The 20,455-nt window shown below is 34.4% G+C and overlaps 3 protein-coding genes across 4 annotated transcripts in view; 2 read left to right on the forward strand and 1 right to left on the reverse strand.

The window, feature by feature from the left end:
- Nucleotides 1–49: 49 nt before the first annotated feature.
- Nucleotides 50–10,667, reverse strand: LOC112054861 (RNA-binding protein 28). The gene is made up of 11 exons (XM_052888816.1): nucleotides 10,164–10,667; nucleotides 9,354–9,479; nucleotides 8,545–8,814; nucleotides 7,928–8,092; nucleotides 7,135–7,345; nucleotides 6,518–6,695; nucleotides 4,816–4,978; nucleotides 4,233–4,338; nucleotides 3,482–3,646; nucleotides 2,316–2,415; nucleotides 50–697 (listed from the first exon to the last, which is right to left on the reverse strand). The coding sequence occupies exons 1-11, from the start codon at nucleotides 10,429–10,431 to the stop codon at nucleotides 107–109; spliced, it is 2,343 nt and encodes a 780-aa protein (XP_052744776.1). The 5' UTR covers nucleotides 10,432–10,667; the 3' UTR covers nucleotides 50–106.
- A 277-nt stretch (nucleotides 10,668–10,944) lies between these two features.
- LOC112054862 (protein arginine methyltransferase NDUFAF7 homolog, mitochondrial) lies at nucleotides 10,945–13,309 on the forward strand. The gene is made up of 7 exons (XM_024094788.2): nucleotides 10,945–11,291; nucleotides 11,385–11,575; nucleotides 11,750–11,890; nucleotides 12,035–12,154; nucleotides 12,253–12,513; nucleotides 12,650–12,841; nucleotides 13,062–13,309. The coding sequence occupies exons 1-7, from the start codon at nucleotides 11,060–11,062 to the stop codon at nucleotides 13,236–13,238; spliced, it is 1,314 nt and encodes a 437-aa protein (XP_023950556.2). The 5' UTR covers nucleotides 10,945–11,059; the 3' UTR covers nucleotides 13,239–13,309.
- Nucleotides 13,310–18,097: 4,788 nt separating this feature from the next.
- The window catches only part of LOC112054857 (E3 ubiquitin-protein ligase UBR1), a 53,133-nt gene continuing 50,775 nt past the window's right edge, over nucleotides 18,098–20,455 (forward strand). For both annotated transcript variants that reach the window (XR_008252010.1, XM_052888540.1), the window contains exon 1: nucleotides 18,098–18,478. The gene's annotated coding sequence lies outside the window, so the exon portion shown is untranslated. The remainder of the gene's footprint in view (nucleotides 18,479–20,455) is intronic.

Below are 20,455 nucleotides of genomic sequence, written 5' to 3' on the forward strand. Positions count from 1 at the left end.
AGGTTTCGTGAAATGTGATATTATTTTAATAGGTAATTAAAATAGAGACTATAATATATTGGTGGTATTTTTAATATACATTTTTTACAAAACAATTTGTGTTTAATTACATTAATTTTTCATTGAACTTCCTTTTCTTGTTACGTTTACCGATTTTATTCTTATTAATCTTCTGCTTAGGCTGTTTTATTCTCTCGCGGGCAGCCATCTTTAGTCTTTGGCTCTTCTTGTTCATTTTCTTCTCTTGTTTAACATTTTGTCTATGGACATCGGCTTGGGTTTTCAGTTTATGGTTACTTCGCATTTTATGTTGACTACCCTCTTTGGCTGTTAAACCTGCATACTCTACATCGTCTATTGGCCTTCTGACAAACTTTCCAACGCTGTTGTCATTGTTTTGGTTATTTCTCTTCCCAAATTTATTTTGTCTATTCTTTCTTAACTCATATTGCTCGTTATTTTTGTTTCCAAATCCATTTTGCTTATTCTTGTTGTCTTGTTTGGCTTTATCGAATCGTCCTTTTTTCATGTAACTCTCGTCTGGCGCGGAATTGTGTTTTCTTTTTCTATTTTTTCTTGGATTCTCTTGTTCTTTGCCTTGACTTGCTAACGGATTATTTGCTATTGACTTCTCTAATCTCTTCTTTCTTGCGTTCAGGGCTGTTCGGTCTTCGATTGAGAAAGATACGATGGGTCTCTGAAACATAAAAAATAGAATAGGTATTAAGTTATCAATATTATAAAGACGTAAAGCTTGTTGTGTTGTAGGGGGTAATCTCTTATCTACTAACCAAAATTTGAACACTGCTACATTTTCACCAAGTAACATAAGCTATATTTTATCCCCAGTATCGAGAACGACGCGGGTTAAACCGTAGGGCGTGTCCAAGTAAATAATATAAAAGCAAAATCGTGTTAATCGTTAATGTTTACGTTTGGGGCTATAAAGTTATCTGAGTGAAAATTATTTCATTTCTCATCATAACATAACTTAATGCATAATATAAAATACCAAAAACCATTTAACTTTAATTGTAATTTAAGCAATAAAATTCTCCATGAATCACTGTAACCACTTAACTGGATAATAAAACAATGTCCAATATCTTAAGTTAATGAATGTTTTGAATTGTAGTAATTAACATTTATTTATTTACAAGAAAAAATACGTGTGGCACTCGGGGTCGCGGTATAGCTATTACATATAATTTTTTTCAACTTATGGAATTATAATTATTATTTAAATAATTTTTTAATTATTTTTTTAAAGAAAATAATAAATAGATAAAAATATCTTTACGTTAAGCTGGAATTGAACTCTGGTTTAATTAGTGTGCCACTATTCTATTTGAGTCGATATGACAGCGTCGAGAAGTGGTAACTTGATGCTGGCTTGGGTGTTGGGTTTATTTTCGTTACGAAATTTCTTGATTCGGCGCCGCGCTCAAAGCCCGAGATAAAAGCTATGCAATAGCTTAAAAAAGGTTATAAAAAATTAATCCGACGCTCCGTTAGCAAGGTTTTTGATTGTCCAAGCAATCGGTGGTCAGGACTCTAGAGCGAGGAACTACATAAAAATACGTCTCAAGCAACACTGCATTCTGTATCCAACCCTTGATCCAACAGTCAAGCGAAAGCTTCTTTAGGTGTCGAAAGCTTTCGCTGTTTTTTTAGAAGTTAGTTAGTTAGTTGACTAAAATATAACCTGATGTTGTGATGATGCAATCTAAGACGGAAGCGGACTAATTTGTTAGGAGGAGGATGAAAATTGATTCGGTTTCAACACATTTTATCGGAACGCTAAATCGCAAAGAAAGGTATATTTGCAAAAGGATTTTTTGCTTTTGTTGTACTAGTGTGATAGGTGTCAAGTTAACATCGAAAGCCTTGTCATCCGAAAGTTAAAAATCTATATTTTTAGCAGACCCAGAAGTGGATGACAAAAATAAGAAAACTAATTTCGAAAAAGGAATTTACATATTTGTCAGGACAACTTAATTAACAAATTAAAGTAACCAAAATAAGACCCTATAGAATGGCAGAGAATACCTTGAGCAGTCCCAAGCCTATCCCAAGTAACCCATAAAGTTACACACCAAAAAAGGGGACGGTTCGAACGTCACGAGTATACTGAATATGGCCTTATATCGCCAGTCGTTCCCGCCCGATCGCTACCCCTCTCTAACTCCCTACTCTTTACGGAAACAAGTCGCGCAACCAAGCGTCGGCACGAGCCAACACGAGATCGAGGGGCATCATAACCGTCTCAGACTACTACTTCCTACAATATCTAAGTATTTTTTTTTATTACTTACATTATTTTTGTCGAATATATCGGGATTGTTGTTCAGTTTCCTCAGACACAGCAGAGCATCTTCGTGGCGAGTGAACATGACGAAGCCGTAACCCTTTGACCTGGTTTATAGGAAAATACTGATTAACACATTCGCTGCGGTACGAGGTCGATCACCACTTAGTTTAGTACGAGGTCAATTGACCTCGTACGCAGCTTCAATGTAAGAGTTACGAGGTCGATTAACCTCGTTCCGCACCACATAATTTAGTGCGAGGTCAATTGACCTCGTACGCAGCCTCAATGTAAGAGTTACGAGGTCGATAAACCTCGTTCCGCACCACATAGTTTAGTACGAGGTCAAAAAACCACGTACCACACCAGGGGAAAGTACAGAAATATCAGAACCGCAGCGAACGTATTAAAACAATAATCTGGTACATCTATCAGGCCTAAAACTGCCTGACCTGATTGGATTCAAACGGAAATATTGGCATTTTTCTTGTGCCAATTCACAAAATTCTCTTAACCTGTATGTTGCAACCACTGGTGGGTGATTATGTAATTTGATTGGATCCGTTTGGCAACTCCATTTAATGTAACGTATGTCGAATTACAATCGGGTGGCTAAATAATAACTATGGGTCTCATAAGAAGGCTCAGAGTCACACAGCGGGCGATGGAACGAGCTATGTTAGGAGTATCTCTGCGTGATCGAATCTGAAATGAGGAGATCCGCAGAAGAATTAAAGTTTTTAGACCAAAGACAGGTGGACTGACGACATCAAGCGAGTCGCAAGGATTTTCTGTATGCAGGCGGCTCAGGATCGTGTGGTTTGGAAGTCCCTACAAACGTCCTAGTGCTGCAGTGGACGTCCATCTGATATGACGATGATATTGATAACGTCGAATAAATGTCATATCCCTACCTAGGTAGTCAAACCTGTCGTTTCAAAAGCGCAAGTAAACTAAGCTTAAAGTAAATGATTATTTCGATTTTGGGCCTAGAGTCACAGTCAAACTTGTCGTTTCAAAAGCGCAAGCTAGAAGTAAATGAATTTTGATTATGATTTCGATTTTGGGCCGTCGATTCTCTTTCTACAATCGCAAACGCTACGACGTAGTGAGGCGGCAGGTCGGACACTACTATACGGTAGCGGGATACGAATGATGATGAAGAGACATTACGGATGCTTCCCGTCCCTGGCCAGCGGCGCGCGCAGGTCCCTCATGACGCGGCACTCGGTGACGACGGCGCGCTCGCCCGCCTCGCGCGCGCACACTCTGCGCAGCGCGCTGTCGTCGTAGTGAGGCGGCAGGTTCGACACTACTATGCGGTAGCGGGATACGAATCTGTTGACAAGTATTTTTACAAGTGATACAACTAAAAGTATAAAGAAAATCCGAAAGCCACGTGTAACAGACGTTTTTAAAAAGGTAAAAAGGTTGAAATGGCGCTGGATTGGACATGTTTGGTCCAAAGAGGTCATACAATGGTACCCCAGAGATGGGAAAAGGAGGCAAGGACGACCACACAAAAGATGAGAAGATACCTGCCTAAAGGATGGCGAAGAAAAGCTAAAGACCGAGTAGAGTGGCAAAGTCTGGATGAGGCCTGTCGAAGGACAACCTGACTGCTCTGGTGTAATAGAAATTAAGCAATAGTATTAAGTATAATATCTATACTAATATTATAAAGCTGAAGAGTTTGTTTGTTTGATTGATTGAACGCGCTAATCTCAGGAACTACTGGTCTGATTTGAAAAATTATTTCAGTGTTAGTTATCCCATTTATCGAGGAAGGCTATAGGCTATATATTATTATCCCCGTATTTTTACCGGAACGGGAAGCACGCGGGTGAAACCGCGCGGCGTCGGCTAGTTTAGACTAAACATACTTTGAAGCAATGTTTAGTGTTAGATAAGACGAAAAGTATACCTGTTCAAGTTCTTGAGCATCTGGGTCTTGCTTCGCTCCAGCGTGAGACGTTTGGACATGTCGGAGGCAGACACGCCCAGCGCCGCCTTCGTGCCCGCCACGATCACTGAGTATACACAATCAAATACTTATCTATATCTATTAATAAATACAACCACGGCAAAAAGCGAAATTGTAGTCATCCACAAAAACTAAATTGTTCACCAGAGAACTGTTTTCAGTTTATTTCAAAAAATGATAACTAGCATATTTGTTAACTTATACTCACGATTTTTAGACATTAAACTTGTTATTTTTTTCTAAATATCATTTTAACACTGAAATCTCATTCTAACCATTTATTTGCCAAAATTTTGTTGAGTACGATATTTTGAACTATTTTTCAGAGTAGAAATTCATGTCCATTTTACACCGTACAAAAAAGAAATTTTTAAAGAGCTCTTTAACCGACGAACACAATTACACCTATGAAACATCTATTCCATAGACCCAGTTTTATAATCTCATTAGATCGTTGATCATATAGTTTAACACAAAAGTAACGTCTAGCGAGGCAGGTCCTTAGTCTGAGGCATAAACTGACCTCCCTCCTTAACAAGGTACAGGTTCCGGTTGTCCTTGGGCTGCTTCTTGTCCCCCTTCTGCAGGTTCTCCCTCTTCAGAGCCGGCTTGACCTGCAGCACCTGGCCTTCCAGACGCAACTGCTCCGCCGGGAGGGACAGGAAACTCTCCGCGTCATCTTTGTTCTGCACAACAAATGGAGAATATTTAACAACTGGTTCTAGGGTCCGTGGATTCTCGATGTGTACTGTTTACCAATACTAAAAATGAGGGTATAAATCGCTAGCCATTTCATACTTAATAATAATTATAATTAACTTGTTCGAAATAATGAAAATAAATTCGATTAATAAGCTTAGAACATTTTAGATATAGTTAATAATATTTTGAATAATGTTTTATAAACAAACAATACGTAATTTAAAATAAATAAGTTATGAACTGACATGCGATATCTTCATTTGTAATGGGGATGATGACTAGGTTTGAATATATTGATTTTTATGATACATTCGGGTAAATAAAGTCAGTGTTAACTAATTTTTACATAAAAAGCAACGATTGTCTGGATATTTAAAAAATTAATAAGATAATAAAATTATAAAATCTATTAAAAATCTTTTATCATAATTAGATGAAAATTCATACAGTTTTAGCTTCCTTACATTAAATGTGTAATTTTTCAATAAATGAACTATAAACATAAACGCACAAATAACAAAGATATTAGTAATTTTGTTTGAACGCCCATACAAACCTAACGATCAGCGAGCCAATGACGTCACTAAATCGTGCCATTTTGTATGGAGCATTTTTCAGGGATCCGCGGCAGCGCCGCAAATCTGACCCTTTAAATCCCTGTAGCTCCGAAAGTAATGATCGCAGATACCCTGTTCCTTTTACAAAATTGCTATACTATTAGTATACTCTTAATTTATATACAATTTAAAAAAATGTCATCATCCCTATTTGTTTGTTGGCAAACAGTACACATCAATTAATGCTGTAAAATGTTTTTCAGATAACATGGATACAATGACAGTTACCTGTATGACGTTCATAATACGTTTTGACGGCCTCCGTGGCGCAGAGGTATGCGCGGTGGATTTACAAAACGGAGGTCCTGGGTTCGATCCCCGGCTGGGCAGATTAAGATTTTCTTAATTAGTCCAGGTCTGGCTGGTGGAAGGCTTTGGCCGTGGCTAGTTACCACCCTACCGACAAAGACGTATCGCCAAGCGATTTAGCGTTCCGGTACGATGCCGTGTAGAAACCGAAAGGGGTGTGGATTTTCATCCTCCTCCTAACAAGTTAGCCCGCTTCCATCTTAGACTGCATCATCACTTACCATAGGTGAGATTGTAGTCAAGGGCTAACTTGTAAAGAATTAAAAAAAAAAAAAAAAAACGTACTATTATCGTGAATCGCAGCAAACTTTTAAGAGTGAAACAAACTGTTACCCGCATGAAACGAAATGTAGTAGAAGTGATCTTATGTTAGTGGCGATCACAATAGATTAATTTAGGGTAGAGGTAGGGTAGGGGTAGGGTAGGGTAGGGTAGGGGTAGGGTAGGGTAGGGGTAGGGTAGGGTAGGGTAGGGTAGGGTAGGGGTAGAGGTATAGAAGGGTAGAGTAGGGATAGAGAATAAGTGCACTTATGTCAAAACGAAGCTTGACCGGGTCCGCTAGTATACAAATAAATACAAACAATAAATATAACTTACAACAAATTTAACGAATCCAGACCCTTTGGAGTGTTCAGTGAGTTTGTCCACACAGATGAGAGCGTACTTGACGGGGCCGGTGGTCTCTGCGAACGCTTGCAACTGCTCGTTGTTGACTGAGAAGGGTATGTTCGTCAGGAACACTGTGCAGCCGTCTTCAGCATCGTTTAGCTTTACCCTGGGGAATGTTACAAAATCGATTGGGAAAAAGTTTTGACGTCGAGAAGAAACAAAAATAAAATCGACATGAATTAATGTTTTCGGGACATGGGCACGGAACATGCAACAAAACACAGAATTTGTTTCTGGATATATTAGCGTTTCGAGACATATATCTAGCAAAGGGTGTTAACAGTTAGTTGTATAAGGTTGGGATTTATTTTTAATAGTTATAATAATTTTTGCATATATGCTTATATATAGCTATAGAGACAAATCAAATATCTTAGCTCTCCATCAATTCACAATCAGGTACATCTCGAGGCAGAGTGGATTCTTGTAAGCTGAGTGTAAGGTTCAGGAGTTCCTTTGCCCTTTTTAAAAAAATATATCACTCAATTTCATAGGTGTAATCATTGAGGTACTGTGTACTACATAAGTATATTAAATATATCCACCGTTTAAAATCTGGCTGTGTGCTGGTAACACTCTTCCCGTCGTCATCTTCTGGATCCCCTGCCTCCTTATCATCATCCTCATCCTCATCCTCCTCATCACTCTCATCACCAGCACTATCCTCTTCATCATTATCATCGTCATCCTCAGATTTTACTTTGTCTTCTTCAGAATCACTCGCATCCTCACCATCACTACTATCTCCAGATTCACCTAAAATCATAGTTTACAATTGCTCAAATTTCATGTACATATTTATATACCTGCAAGATTTATTGCTGCTACTACACAAGAATAAAGTAAATAAAGATAAACATAAGAATAAACACAGTATTCCAAATTAATGCACTTAATTTCATTATTATTCAAGGTTAAAGTACTATTTATTTGATGTTGAATGGTCAAGTGATATCTCTAACATAAATAAAATTAGCGGATGTCCTGAAATATCACCTAATCAGTAGTTCCAGTTCCTATTAGTGGAGTGTATTTGTAAGAGTGAAATGTATTTTAATAGTGTAGAGAACACTAATAAAAATACATTTCCAAAGTTTAAATAAAGATTCACTGACTGGCTGTGGATTCAGAGGTTTTTTAAGTCAAATGGCACTCCACTACATTGGAATATCGAGATCGAATATAGCCTGTTACTTGCTGAGAAAGTAGTTTTCCATTGGTGAAAGAATGGTCACAATAATTGTAGAGTCTATTCATTACAAACAAAAAATCTCTTTATAACATTGGTGTAAAATATGGATGAATAATATGAATATAATAAAAAGTGAAAACACTTACTCTTAATCTCATCTTTAACATCATCTGTGGACACATTCATGGGAGTGTCATCATCACTGTCAGACTCTTCCTTCTTAATGCTATCCTCCAACTCTATTTGTTTGTTTACCACATGCTGCATGTACTGATTCTTTGGGACCGCCCAATCCACTGATATTGGTCGGCCTGAATGCAGAAAATTAATACATCTATACTTATAATAAATCTGTAAAGAGGTCAATTCTGTACATAAAATATATTTCCAAAATAACCATCGGGGGGTGATTAGTGATCTATACTGATGCCGAAAATGCAATAAGTAAAATTTTCGGCTGTCTGTCTGTATGTTTGTTATAGAAACAAAAACTACTCGACGGATTTTTATGAAACTTGCTACAATTATTCTTCATACTCCTGGGCAGGTTATAGTATTCTTTTCATCACACAATGATCAATAGGAGCAGAGCAGTGAAGGGAAATATTGGGAAAACAGGAGAAGTTACTCCATTTTTACAGCAATATCACTGTAAGGGCTGGATTAAAGAGGTCTAAGAGTGGACAAAGCCGCGCGCGTCCGCTAGTAAATAATAAATCAATAAAAATTGTACTGTAGTATATTATAGAAGATAAATATTTACCTAAAAATGGTTTCATGTTAGTATTAGACAACGCCTCTTTAGCCATTTGCACATTCTTGAACAGCACAAACCCACAGCCAACCATCTTTCCATCAGGTTTCTTCAGCAAACTGACCTCTTGCACAACTCCGTATGGCTCGAAATGCTGTTTCAATGTTTCTTCTGTGGCTTTGAATGATATGTTACGTATTATGAGGCGAGCTCTCCTGTTTAATCTGATCTGGTTTTTGTCTTCTTTAATGTTCTTTTTATCTTCTGTCTCATCTTCAGCTATAAACAGTAACATATTGTTCAATAAAGACAGAATATGTTGTGTTAAAAAAAAATACCAACTAAGTTGAGAGTCATAACGTAAAACTACAATTATGTTTTATAAAAACATAAATTACAGTACAAAATGCCTCACAAGAACTGTTTTATAAATTAAGTTTGTTATTGTGTTAAATAGTACAGAGATTCTATATTTCCTTTATTTATTCCATTTTCTTCTTCAGTTCTTGATTTTGAAAAATAAAGCATGAAGCGAAGCACAAACCTGTACTTTATTAGTATAGTTACACTGTTTAATTTTTAACACACAACTCTTATAATATGCTCTATGGAATATATTATTTATTACATTATAATTAATTTTATTTTGGCCAATGTTTTATTGGATCAGATATTAAAAATAAATATTATTAAAACTCATTTAACAACTATAAAACTAAATGATTATAATTTTTTTGTGTTATTGAATAATAAATAAACAAACACAAAAACTTTCCAATTTATAATATAGTTTATTATAATAAAACTAAGGCAGTTACTTTTGATGTCAGGTTTAGAGTCATCAGTCAGATCATAGTTGAAATATCTTGTGGGTTTTCCCTTTTTATTTTCTTCCTCATTGTATTTATGTTTAGGCACAGCCCAAGAAACAAATATAGGGCGACCTGTAAAAAAAATAAGTATATTCACCACATTGTTTCTATTTAAGGATGTATTTAATTTATAGTGAGGAAAATGGTTGGTTTATAATTATACTAGCAGAGACTTTCTTGATGAGTACTGTTTACCAACAAAGAAATTAGAACTGAAAGTAGAAAATGCATGTCATTTCTTAACTTATTTAATTTAAGTTATGTATGGTTTGTTTATAAACTGATAAATAAAATATATTAACCATATCTTGTTCTAAACTTATTAATTGATTCACAAAACATATCAGAGCAGGCTTAAAAGAAAGCACATTTAAACCTATTAACCTGTAAAAACAATGAGGGTATATTCTCACTGGGGAATACACTCGAAAAGCGAAATTATCACAGAACACATCTGCTTATAGTCATGACACTGATCGCAGATGAACCCAGAAGAGAAAAAAAAAAACTTATTAATCAAATTTATTTTCAATACAACAACAAGTCAAATATAATTATTATTAGGTGTGAAATGACTAGTGTTTTCAAGCCTCATTTTTAATTTGTTTGTTGGTAAACAGTATTCATCACAAAAAGCCTTTGTAGATTTGATGAAAACTCAAATGTTTTCATCAAACCGATTTAGCTTTTTTAAAGTGATTCCACGGATTGTGCTATCAGTGACTGTCGTACTTAATTAATAATAAATAAGTTTACCTAAGAATGGTTTCTTATTTGTGGCAACCAGAGCTTTTTGAGCCATGGGAACTTGAGTATAATGCACAAATGCTGAGCCTACAAGCTTTCCGTCCGGTTTCTTTAACAAATTAATCTCTTCCACTTTGCCATATTGAGAAAAATGCTCTTTCAGACTATTTTCAGTAGCTTTGAATGATACGTTTTTTATAATTAATCTGGCATTTTTGTTGACACCATCTTTGTATTTGGAGTTCGTTTCGGTATCCACATTTTCCGCTTCAGACATTTTAATTAATTTTGATTAATTTTATATATTTTAGAAACGAGAAGCAGTATTTCTAACCCAACTTCTTAGCACGTGTTAGTTAGTATTTATATGTTTATATTGACTCCATTAAACGTTTGTAACTCCCTAAACGTATACAGCACATACACAATGCGATTTAATTAATTAAAAGAATTCGGTTTTACATTTTAATCCTATAATCCTACAAATAAAATAATTACACCGAACACCACTAATCACAACAAATAATTTAAAACATTAATGCCAGTTTGACATTGACAGTTGATTAATGACTTTTTCAGTTCAGTAACTATTAGCTATTCGAGACCATTTCTTTTCGTGACGTTTGATTATTTGTAATTATTACAATTATTTTTAATTATTACAATCATAGATAAACAATACATATACGATACAAAGGAAACGGTTTACAAAAATGTATATTCAAGTTTAATTTTTCTTCAAAAACCGTAAAGTTATTATTTTACACAGCACACCGCTAGTCCCTAGTCCTAATCAAAACACAGCTGATTGTCATTTGTCAAAATAAGAAATTCATTTTCATTCCTCCTCAAAAAAATCAAATCAAAATAATAATACACTTGAACAAAAGTAACATTTATACAACATGAATACTCGCAATTTATTTCGTGTTTTCAATAGACCGGTAATTTTAAATTGTATCTGTAAAAGAGATAAAGGATACAAAATCGTACAACGTCCAGATCCGAAGACATTGAAAATGCCTAACCTAGCTGATGCGCCTAGTATTATGACGATAATTAAAGAGAAACAGCGGTTGAACGGCCCTTTAACTGTCGCTGAATACATGCACATAGTGATCACTAATCCCACGGAAGGTTTATTTTATTAATTTTTTTTAGACACAGGCCTAGATAACGATTTTTGTTATCCTCCGGCGTATGGTCCTATAATAACTTTCACATTTCAAGGTTACTACGAGAAAAAGGATGTCATTGGTGAAACTGGAGACTTTATAACATCTCCTGAAATCAGTCAGTTGTTTGGGGAAATATTGGCTGTTTGGTTTTATGCTGAAACACAGAAGATGAGTCCAGGCAAGCCTTTGCAGATTGTTGAATTGGGTCCAGGAAAAGCTACTCTTTTAATTGACATTTTGAGGGTAAGCAATTAAAAAAGCAAGTATGTCATTAAATGATCTCTCCTAATGATGATCATTAGAAGAGACATATTTGGACTATTTTAGTTTAATTAATTTACCATTGTTGTCTATAATTTAGTGTTATCATAAACTATTTGTTACTAAGTAAGTAAATAAAGGTTGGTATTATTTCAGGTGCTTAACCGTTATGGCTACAAAGCGCCAGACCTGACACTACATCTTGTAGAAATATCAACAGCAATGCAAGTTGCACAAGCAAATAGACTTTGTGTATCACACAGAGAGACAGATTTGGAGAGTCCTCATAATCGGGAGGTAATACTGAATTACAAGATTTTTAAAATTTCAATAATCATTTAATTTTCCATCATCTGCAATATCATACTCGTAGAAGTTTGTCTATATTTATGTTGACAATTTGAATTATTATGTATATATATGATTTGATATTTGTTTCAGGGTGAAACCGTGAGTGGTATTAAAGTATACTGGTATAATGACCTGAAGAAAGTACCAAACAACTTTTCTTGGTACATTGCCCATGAATTTTTTGATGTGTTACCAATTCATAAGTTTGAAGTAAGTTGACTTTTAATCTCAATGAACTTTAAAGAATCAATGTCTTATATGTTAGACATGAATAATATGATGTGTTTTGTAATAGTTGTTCATTACAGAAAACAGAAGAAGGCTGGCGTGAAGTACTTATAGACCTTGACGAGAATGACAAATTACGCTATAGAATATCAGCAAACGAAACACAAGCAACAAGAGTTCTAGTGAGACCTCCTCTTGATGCAGGAGACCGGAAGGCACTTGAGATAAGTCCAAGGAGTCTTGGTATTGCTAGACAACTAGCAAATAGAGTCGATCAATTTGGTGGGATAGCATTGATTGCTGATTATGGCCACACTGGGGAAAAGGAGGATACTTTTAGGGTAAGTGTTCTGAGATTGTTCACAATATTTGACTTTATAGATAGGTTCACGTGAGATATTGGTAACTGTAGTAAAATATTATGTTTAAAAATTATTAAAAATAATACTAACAGACGACTGTGTTCTCTGTTTCTAGGCATTTCACAAGCACAAAATTGTGGACCCATTGGAGAACCCAGGTATGGCAGATCTGACAGCAGATGTGGATTTTAGTCAACTAAGGTTAGCTGCGTCTATGACACCTGGGGATGAGAACTATGCGCTAGTTGTTGGACCAGTTGCGCAGATGGAGTTTTTACAACGAATGCAGGCAAACGCTAGACTACAAGTAAGATAATGTTATATTATATTATAAAGATAAAATCATTTTTTCAAGTAATACTTTCATTATATTATACTTATTTCATTATTAAATATTCTGTTAAACTCGGCTGAAAGTTTAAAATAATATGTAAGCTTAGCTAAAAGCAAAAGTTTTAAGCATTTACGTTTATTATTTTGGGATAGCGTTATAATTGTATTTTTTTATACATTATAAATTGTTTCAGGTGTTAGTTGATAATGCCAAGACAGAAAATGATAAAGAAAAAATTGAAGCTGCGTACGATATGCTGGTAAACCCAACGAAAATGGGTGAAAGATTTAAATTTATGGCCTTTTATCCTTCAGGAATGGCGCAAATATTAGAAAAATACCCTCCATTGGGGTTTTCTACTCCTAAATAATAAGAATATTGCCATTATACATGTTATTAGAATAGGTAAAATATTAATATAATAATACTGAAATAAATAAATATTTCTCATTAATTTTTAAATACCTATTCATCATTATCAGCCTATTTTAACAGCCCACTACATGGCCAGGCCTCTCTTTTAATAGGATATGGAGTTTGTACCTTGCATACTGCTCCAATTGCTTGGCGGGAATAGGGCAATAATGGTATTAATAAAAATAATGGTATGAAGCAATGACAATGATCAATGAGAAGGGACAGAACATTATATTCTTAAAGATTTCAATAGATAGCTCCTCCCCATAGAAATAGTACGATCAACGATGCTCCCCACAAAATCCATCGACCACTGTATCGTGTATCTGACTGTATCATTGTAACATAGACTTCCTTTGACATCTATTCAACTTCTTTCAACTGAAGTTTAGCGGTCAAGTGTAGACACAGATTAATAGTGTGTAGCGAACTCTTCCGGTCTTTGGCATTTATATAACCATTTGTACCGAATCGTAAATCTATATATATAACGTATAACATATTCTTTAAGAAATAATAGGCATGTGATCAAAGATCGAAACTATCGAAAGACCGATATTTGTAATTAACATTTACCTGAAAATCTCTACTCTACGGAAAAAGTCGATGTTTGCGATATTTAATTTTGTAACACCAAAATAAATTAAAACTGTTGAATATTTTGAAAATATAAGGGGCCTAATTGTCTAACGCAAACGATTGAATTTGACAATTGAAATCGTACGTTTTTACTTGTCAAACGGCTATTTCGGATTGTGTAAGCCAATGGAAAGCCATCGGTTGGGCATAGTTTGTTCATTACGATTAGATCGTTATTTTTATACGAAGAGTGAATGATTTGTTAAGATTTGACAGTTATTTGCGATTGTCTTCGAATTGTGTAAAGTTTTATGGTCATGGCTTATGTCAAAAACTTACGATGGGTCTTGAGTCACCTTTGATCGTAAAACGGACAAATTGTGGATGTCCAAAATTCCAAAATAATAATTTATATTTTGTTAAATATCTAAAATTAATATTTTTTTCCATTCTAAATCTCTCAATTCAGTCTCCCCGTCCACAGTTAGCATTTTTAGGACGAAACTTTGCGAAGTGTTTTGTTTGTAAACAATGAACTCTGTTAAAAAAGAGTAATAAATAATATATTCTTTGCAATGAACCTATAAAGTCAAAACAATGAAGTTAATTGAGTGCTATTAATCGATTTATATAGGATGCTGAGACTTGGACTCTGAGAGAAAGTGAGAAAAAGAATATACACGCTCTAGAAATATGTTGAAGAAGAATGCTTGAATATCCTGGACACAGTCTCACTCCTCCAAGAACTGGGGATCAAACAGCATCTTTCTTCCAGCATCCAATGTCTTCTTACACACACTTTCTTTGGACGTACCAGAGAAAGAGACGATAAGTCCATAGAGCGACATAAACTCAATACCTACGATATTTAATACCATACCATGTTTTAGATTTTTGCGACATCTTGCATGTTGTTGTATCCAATGTGTTGGGATCTGTGTTCCAGGGCTTATGTGTGTGGTTTAGTTAAGTTTGCTGGTTATTAATCAAAAAGGAATCGAATTTCATTTTTAAAATTATGATTATGGCGAACGAACTCTTTCGTCATCGCTCATAGGTACATTTACATTTTCCATTGGTGCATGCCCACCCTAGGAATCCTAGGATTCTGAGCTACCGAATAGGAATAGGAAATAATAGTAGATAAGCCAATGGGTGGGAGTAGAATAGGATAGGAATAGGGAATGAGTCAAAGCGAAGCTTGTCTGTCTGCTATATTATCTTAGTACACAAACTACACTTACATTGAGACTAAATGTTGATGTGTGTATTTTATAATATGCTCAATATTAACAATTTTGCTTTACAGAATATTTGGAATATAACTGCAGACTCCAATATTACAAAAAACACCTGCAATACAATAGAATAACATATTGGTGTTCTGAAGAAAAGATGGCAAAGGCTTTTAGCTGATAGGACATTGTACTGATGACCCTGTTATCTGGTCAAATCATAAATGTGTGTGTATTATCAAAATATTTGCATAGATTGTGAAATGCTGATGATATTTGATTTGGTCTTTGATATTTGAAAATAAAAGAATACTTACTTCGCTGAGTTTGTTTTTTGTAGTCTTTTCCAAAACTAAAGCTTTCAGTTTAACATTCTACTATTAATATTTTTTTTTACCATTACAATAATTAAATAAATTATTCAAAAAAGTGTAGTTGTAAAAAATACATTTATAATACCTGTGTATGTTCACCCCCTGCAGTTTCACCCACATAATTCCTGTTCCCGTGGGAAGGAATACATGGCCTATAATACTCAAATGTGGATTTTTATTGGTAAAATAATCTTCAACATTGGTTCAGTAGGTCCAGTGTTTACCCCTACAATCTCACAAACTGTATCTTTTTATTACAGTATCTTGACTACTAGTATTCTAAGAATTATGAAAATGACACCTCTGAGGGTGAAATAGGGGTTGGAAGTTTATAAAAAAAAGATTTTTTAAGTTTATTTATTATAATAATAATAAATACAGTAAACATAGACTTTCAGTTAGACATTTTTTAAACCCTGAAACCACAAAGCTTAAAAATAATCAAATATATACTTCTCATCCAAACAGTCAGCCTGTATAGTACTTGCAGACACTGTTTTGATGATTAGTATATTTTCTTAAATCAGAAAAACGAGTCATCATCATGGATCAGTCATCAATCATGGATTCAGCCCTGCCCACTGTACTTGACAACATATTGGCCATACTTAAATGTTAAAGCATGTTTATTTTTAAATATGTTTTACCGTAAATAAATTATTACAGATGCTATCTTTCTAACAGCTAGCAGGATAGGTACAATGAAGTTACACACTAAATAATCAAATTTATTTTATAATTAACAAAAATGAGTAAGAATATAGATGGATGGCTGACATAGAGAGCTCCTGGAATTAGACACACACACACACCACATAATTCTTAAGCTGGCTCAGCTAGTCAGTCTTGTTGTCAAAGCACTCATCTTCATGTCTCTGAGTCAATATCAGTGGTTCATCATAATGGTCTGTTCATAATAATCAATTTAGTTTGAAATTAAAAAAAAAAATTAATCTTTCATACTAAAAGTTAGATAGAATCTTTGAGAGGAAAACATTAGCAGTGGTGTCCTGGGTTTGATCCCTGGCTGGGCCGATTGAGGTTTTCTCAATTGGTCTAGGTCTGGCTGGTGGGAGGCTTCGGCCAGTTACCACCTTACTGGCAAAGACCTACCACTAAGCGATTTAGCATTCCGGTACGATGCCATGTAGAAACCAAAAGGGGTGTGGATTGTCTTACTACTCCTAACAAGTTAGCCCGTTACCATCATAGATTACATCATCACTTACCATCAGGTGAGATTGTAGTCAAGGGCTAACTTGTAAAGAATAAAAAAAAAAACCTGCTCCAATGTGGATTGGTAGTTATGGTGTTAATATACCACTATCAGATGTTAATGATAATTAATGTTCCGAAGGTCCTGTGTTTGATCCCCGGCTGGACCAATTGAGACTTACGGCCAAGCAATTTAGCATTCCGGTGTGATGACGTGTAGCAACTGAAAGGGTTGTGGATTTTCAGTTTAAATTGTAAAGAATAAAAAATAAAATATAACAGTAACATTTTGCTCTCAGTAGAGGATTTTGAATGGTATATCTAAATGCCTAGATAAACTAACTCTGTGAACCCATTGTAATTATGACACTGTTGTTGGCTGGTGAAGGAATAAAACACCCTAAAGAGCTAGAGAACTGTTCAAATCCTTTAATAATAAGTCTGTTTGTGAAGTGACTAATCACACACTTAGGTAAACCTATGTATATTAGTGCCGATTCATACGAGACTTAGAGATTAACACTGGGATAAAAATAACATGCGGACTTTTCTAAGAGACAGAGGAAATGCCCACTCTCTCCTTTTGCGCAGCCCGGATGTGCTAAATACTTCCAAACAAAGAAATTACTGGTATAACTAGTGCAGGGACAAGCAGCAAGTAGTAGACAAGCAGCGCGATCACTTATTAATCGGGCATTGTTGATTGTTCTTCAGTTGGCCAACTGTAAGTTAACCACTTGTAGTTACGCTAACCACCTTAGCCCTGCCTTGCCTGAGTTAAGGGTTGTTTTAATGAGAAACTTCTTAAGAAATGGACATCGACAAAATTAGATAGAGGTAGTTTTTCTTTTTTGTTTACTTTTATATTTTTGATTAACAATAACACAAACGAAGTAAACTTTGCTCCTAAGATCACTATAATTTAGTAAAACTTTGCTCAATTTCTAAATTCTCTTTAAAACCTGAAAAATAAAAACTTTGTTTTGTTTATAAAATTTAAATTTCTAATCCACAGGTTATTAATATGCTATGTTTCACCACAGACTAATAGGATACCCCGTTTTTTTGACACTAGCCTACACAGACAACAGGGAGATTACCAAATAGTCCAAATAGCCCTTGGTTAAATTCGTTAATTGCGTTTTGTTACTTGAGTTGCATGTACCATTTTCTCACGCTATTGTCTTCAATAGTAGATATTTGTCGTGAAATTTAATGCTTGTTTAATGTTTTAAACAAAATACATAAAACTTTGTTAAAATATATGCATTATTATGGAGTTTGACATAAATTTGATAATATTATTAACGATAGTTTCACTATCGTTTTGCATAAACAATACGCAATCTTCATGAATGATTTCAGTTCATCGTTCACCATCCGGTCTTCATATAATGAACTAAATTAGACAATACCAATGTAAAGTTACGATTGATCGTTGATCGTAGCCGATCGTATGAACTTTACGATCAATGAAGTCCGTTAGACAATTAGGCCCAAGTATTTTAAAGTTGAACTTCTATCCAAATTAATGGCACAGATACAAAATATTTCAAAAGATATTTTCGGATATTTTTCACGCTGCTACGAAATGTCAAAATCATAAAATCTTAGTGGATTTGTGCCAGAGAAATCTAGCAGATGTGAAAAATTGTGATGTTCACGGTGTATAAAACCAATGATATTAAACACTTTGTGTGCTGATAAAAGTGTATCTCGAACATTTGTTGGTGCACACCTTCTTGGAGCAACAATAGGACTTGAAGTTGATGATTTAACATTTTCGTTAGGTGAGGTTGAATTTTCTTTTGTTGCTATAATTTCGTCGCAATTCACTGATACGTACCCGTAATAAACTTTGATGTCGAAACTTATCTTGGTAACAACAGTTTGGTAACGTTCCGCCTTAAATTAGGGCTCCATTTAACAAATAAATCGTGATATTTTTATACAATCGGTTTCGTGTTATCGTAGTTAAATAGGTACGATCTCAGGTACGATATCTAGCAGTCTACTCGAATTACTATTCTCTAGTAAAAAAATTAAAAAAAAAACATTAAAACCCTATTCAATTATTTTGAGCACATTTACGTTACACTATTTTTATTTATTTATTGTACCTTCATGTCCTGGAAATAATGTTTTGATTTGCAAGTCTTAATATTTGTACGAAAATTTATAGATTTGTTGATATTATGATAATATGATCAAACTTTTGATATATAACCTCAATATTCAGTTGAATATTGAGGTTATATTAAAGGAATATAATAAAGGAAGGAAAGAAAGAAAGATATAATGCTTAATGTACATTGGTTACATGCCTCATTCCTGTAGGGATAGTTAGAGACAAAATTCATCTAGTTACTACAATTCTTTCATTCCCTTTGCTTTCACTTTCATCCATTCTTTCATACAAGTTTGTCAGTCAAGAGTGCTCTTGACCTGGCCATTATTAAGAAATCTAAAGAAAAACTAAGTATTTCTCATGAATCCCGTGGGAACCATGGATTTTTCTGGCATGAAAAGTAGCCCTGTGTTAATCCAGAGTAAAATCTATTTCCATTCCAAAATTTGAGCTAAATCACTTCAGTAGCCGCAACATAAAGGATGAACAAACATACTTACACACACACACTAACTTTTGCTTTTATAATATTAGTATGATGAATGTGTGCTTGTTTTAAATGTTTTTTAATATTGAGTTTATTACTAAAAACTAACCCCTTGCATTTTTGTGTATTAAATAATGAACTCTTGCTTTAGGCAAAGAAAGTATCATTATATTACAACCCTTCTCAATATGTACTGTTTACCAACAAATAAGTTGAAAATGAAGGTAGCAAACATATAATTTCATAACTTATTTATTTAAATTTATGTTTTTTTTTTGTTTATACACAAATAATATATTAACTATATGTTCTAAGATTATTAATCGAATTTATATTTATTAATTTAAGAACAAGTAAACTATAATTATTTTTAGCAGTGAAATGATGTGATTTATACCCTCATTTTTAATTTGTTTGTTGGTAAACAGTACACATGGATGAGGGCAGTAGCACAGATAGATGTGAGTGTATCACTGAGACATAGTGGTTTGATCCTTGCCCTATGGATTATTGATGTACCAATTGCTAACAGTCTTTTCTGACTGTTAGCAATTGGAGGATAACAGGAATATTGGTCATATTTATTAAAAAAAAAAACAAATGAATAGTACAGACACAAAAAAATAAAACAAGTTGTCATTTGAACTTTGTTGTTATGAATTCTCAATTTGTTTGTATTGTATGGGTATTCTGAAATCTGTAGATGTTGTAAGCAATTTATTTGTTAACCAAATCTTCATTGTTAGATCTCAACATAGTCTGGTTCACAAAGACTACAGAAAGGTTTAAGAGGGAAACACTGTTGAGAACCAGTGAACCTGTGTCCTACACCACAGGAATTGGGTGGAATAGTTGCTATTTATGGACTGATCACCCATCTGACCTCATAAGACGTCTCCTCTATATAAGATAGACATAACAATGGGCACTATAATCACTAAATCTACCTATTTTTAACCAACTACAGGCAATGACAAAACAACAGATAATGGTTCTCAGGCAACATCATAACACTGTCTTTGCTAGCAACAACTATATTAAAGCCAAACTCAATGTGGAATGTTTATCAACAAACAAATTAAAAATAAGCATATAAATCACTAGTAATTTTTCACCTCATAATAATTTTAATGACAATAAATTAGATTCATC

The sequence above is a fragment of the Bicyclus anynana genome, chromosome 23 (genome assembly GCF_947172395.1).
Source record: "Bicyclus anynana chromosome 23, ilBicAnyn1.1, whole genome shotgun sequence".
NCBI classification, from domain to species: domain Eukaryota; kingdom Metazoa; phylum Arthropoda; class Insecta; order Lepidoptera; family Nymphalidae; genus Bicyclus; species Bicyclus anynana.

Coding starts and splice junctions, on each gene's coding strand:
- LOC112054861 (XM_052888816.1), bottom strand. CDS start 10,431: ATGTCTGAAGCGGAAAATGTGGATACCGAAACGAACTCCAAATACAAA. Junction 6,696..7,134: donor ACACAGCCAGATTTTAAACG/GTGGATATATTT, acceptor AACATTCCCCAG/GGTAAAGCTAAACGATGCTG. Junction 4,339..4,815: donor GTACCTTGTTAAGGAGGGAG/GTCAGTTTATGC, acceptor GTGTATACTCAG/TGATCGTGGCGGGCACGAAG.
- LOC112054862 (XM_024094788.2), top strand. CDS start 11,060: ATGAATACTCGCAATTTATTTCGTGTTTTCAATAGACCGGTAATTTTA. Junction 11,891..12,034: donor AGAGTCCTCATAATCGGGAG/GTAATACTGAAT, acceptor TATTTGTTTCAG/GGTGAAACCGTGAGTGGTAT. Junction 12,155..12,252: donor TACCAATTCATAAGTTTGAA/GTAAGTTGACTT, acceptor TGTTCATTACAG/AAAACAGAAGAAGGCTGGCG.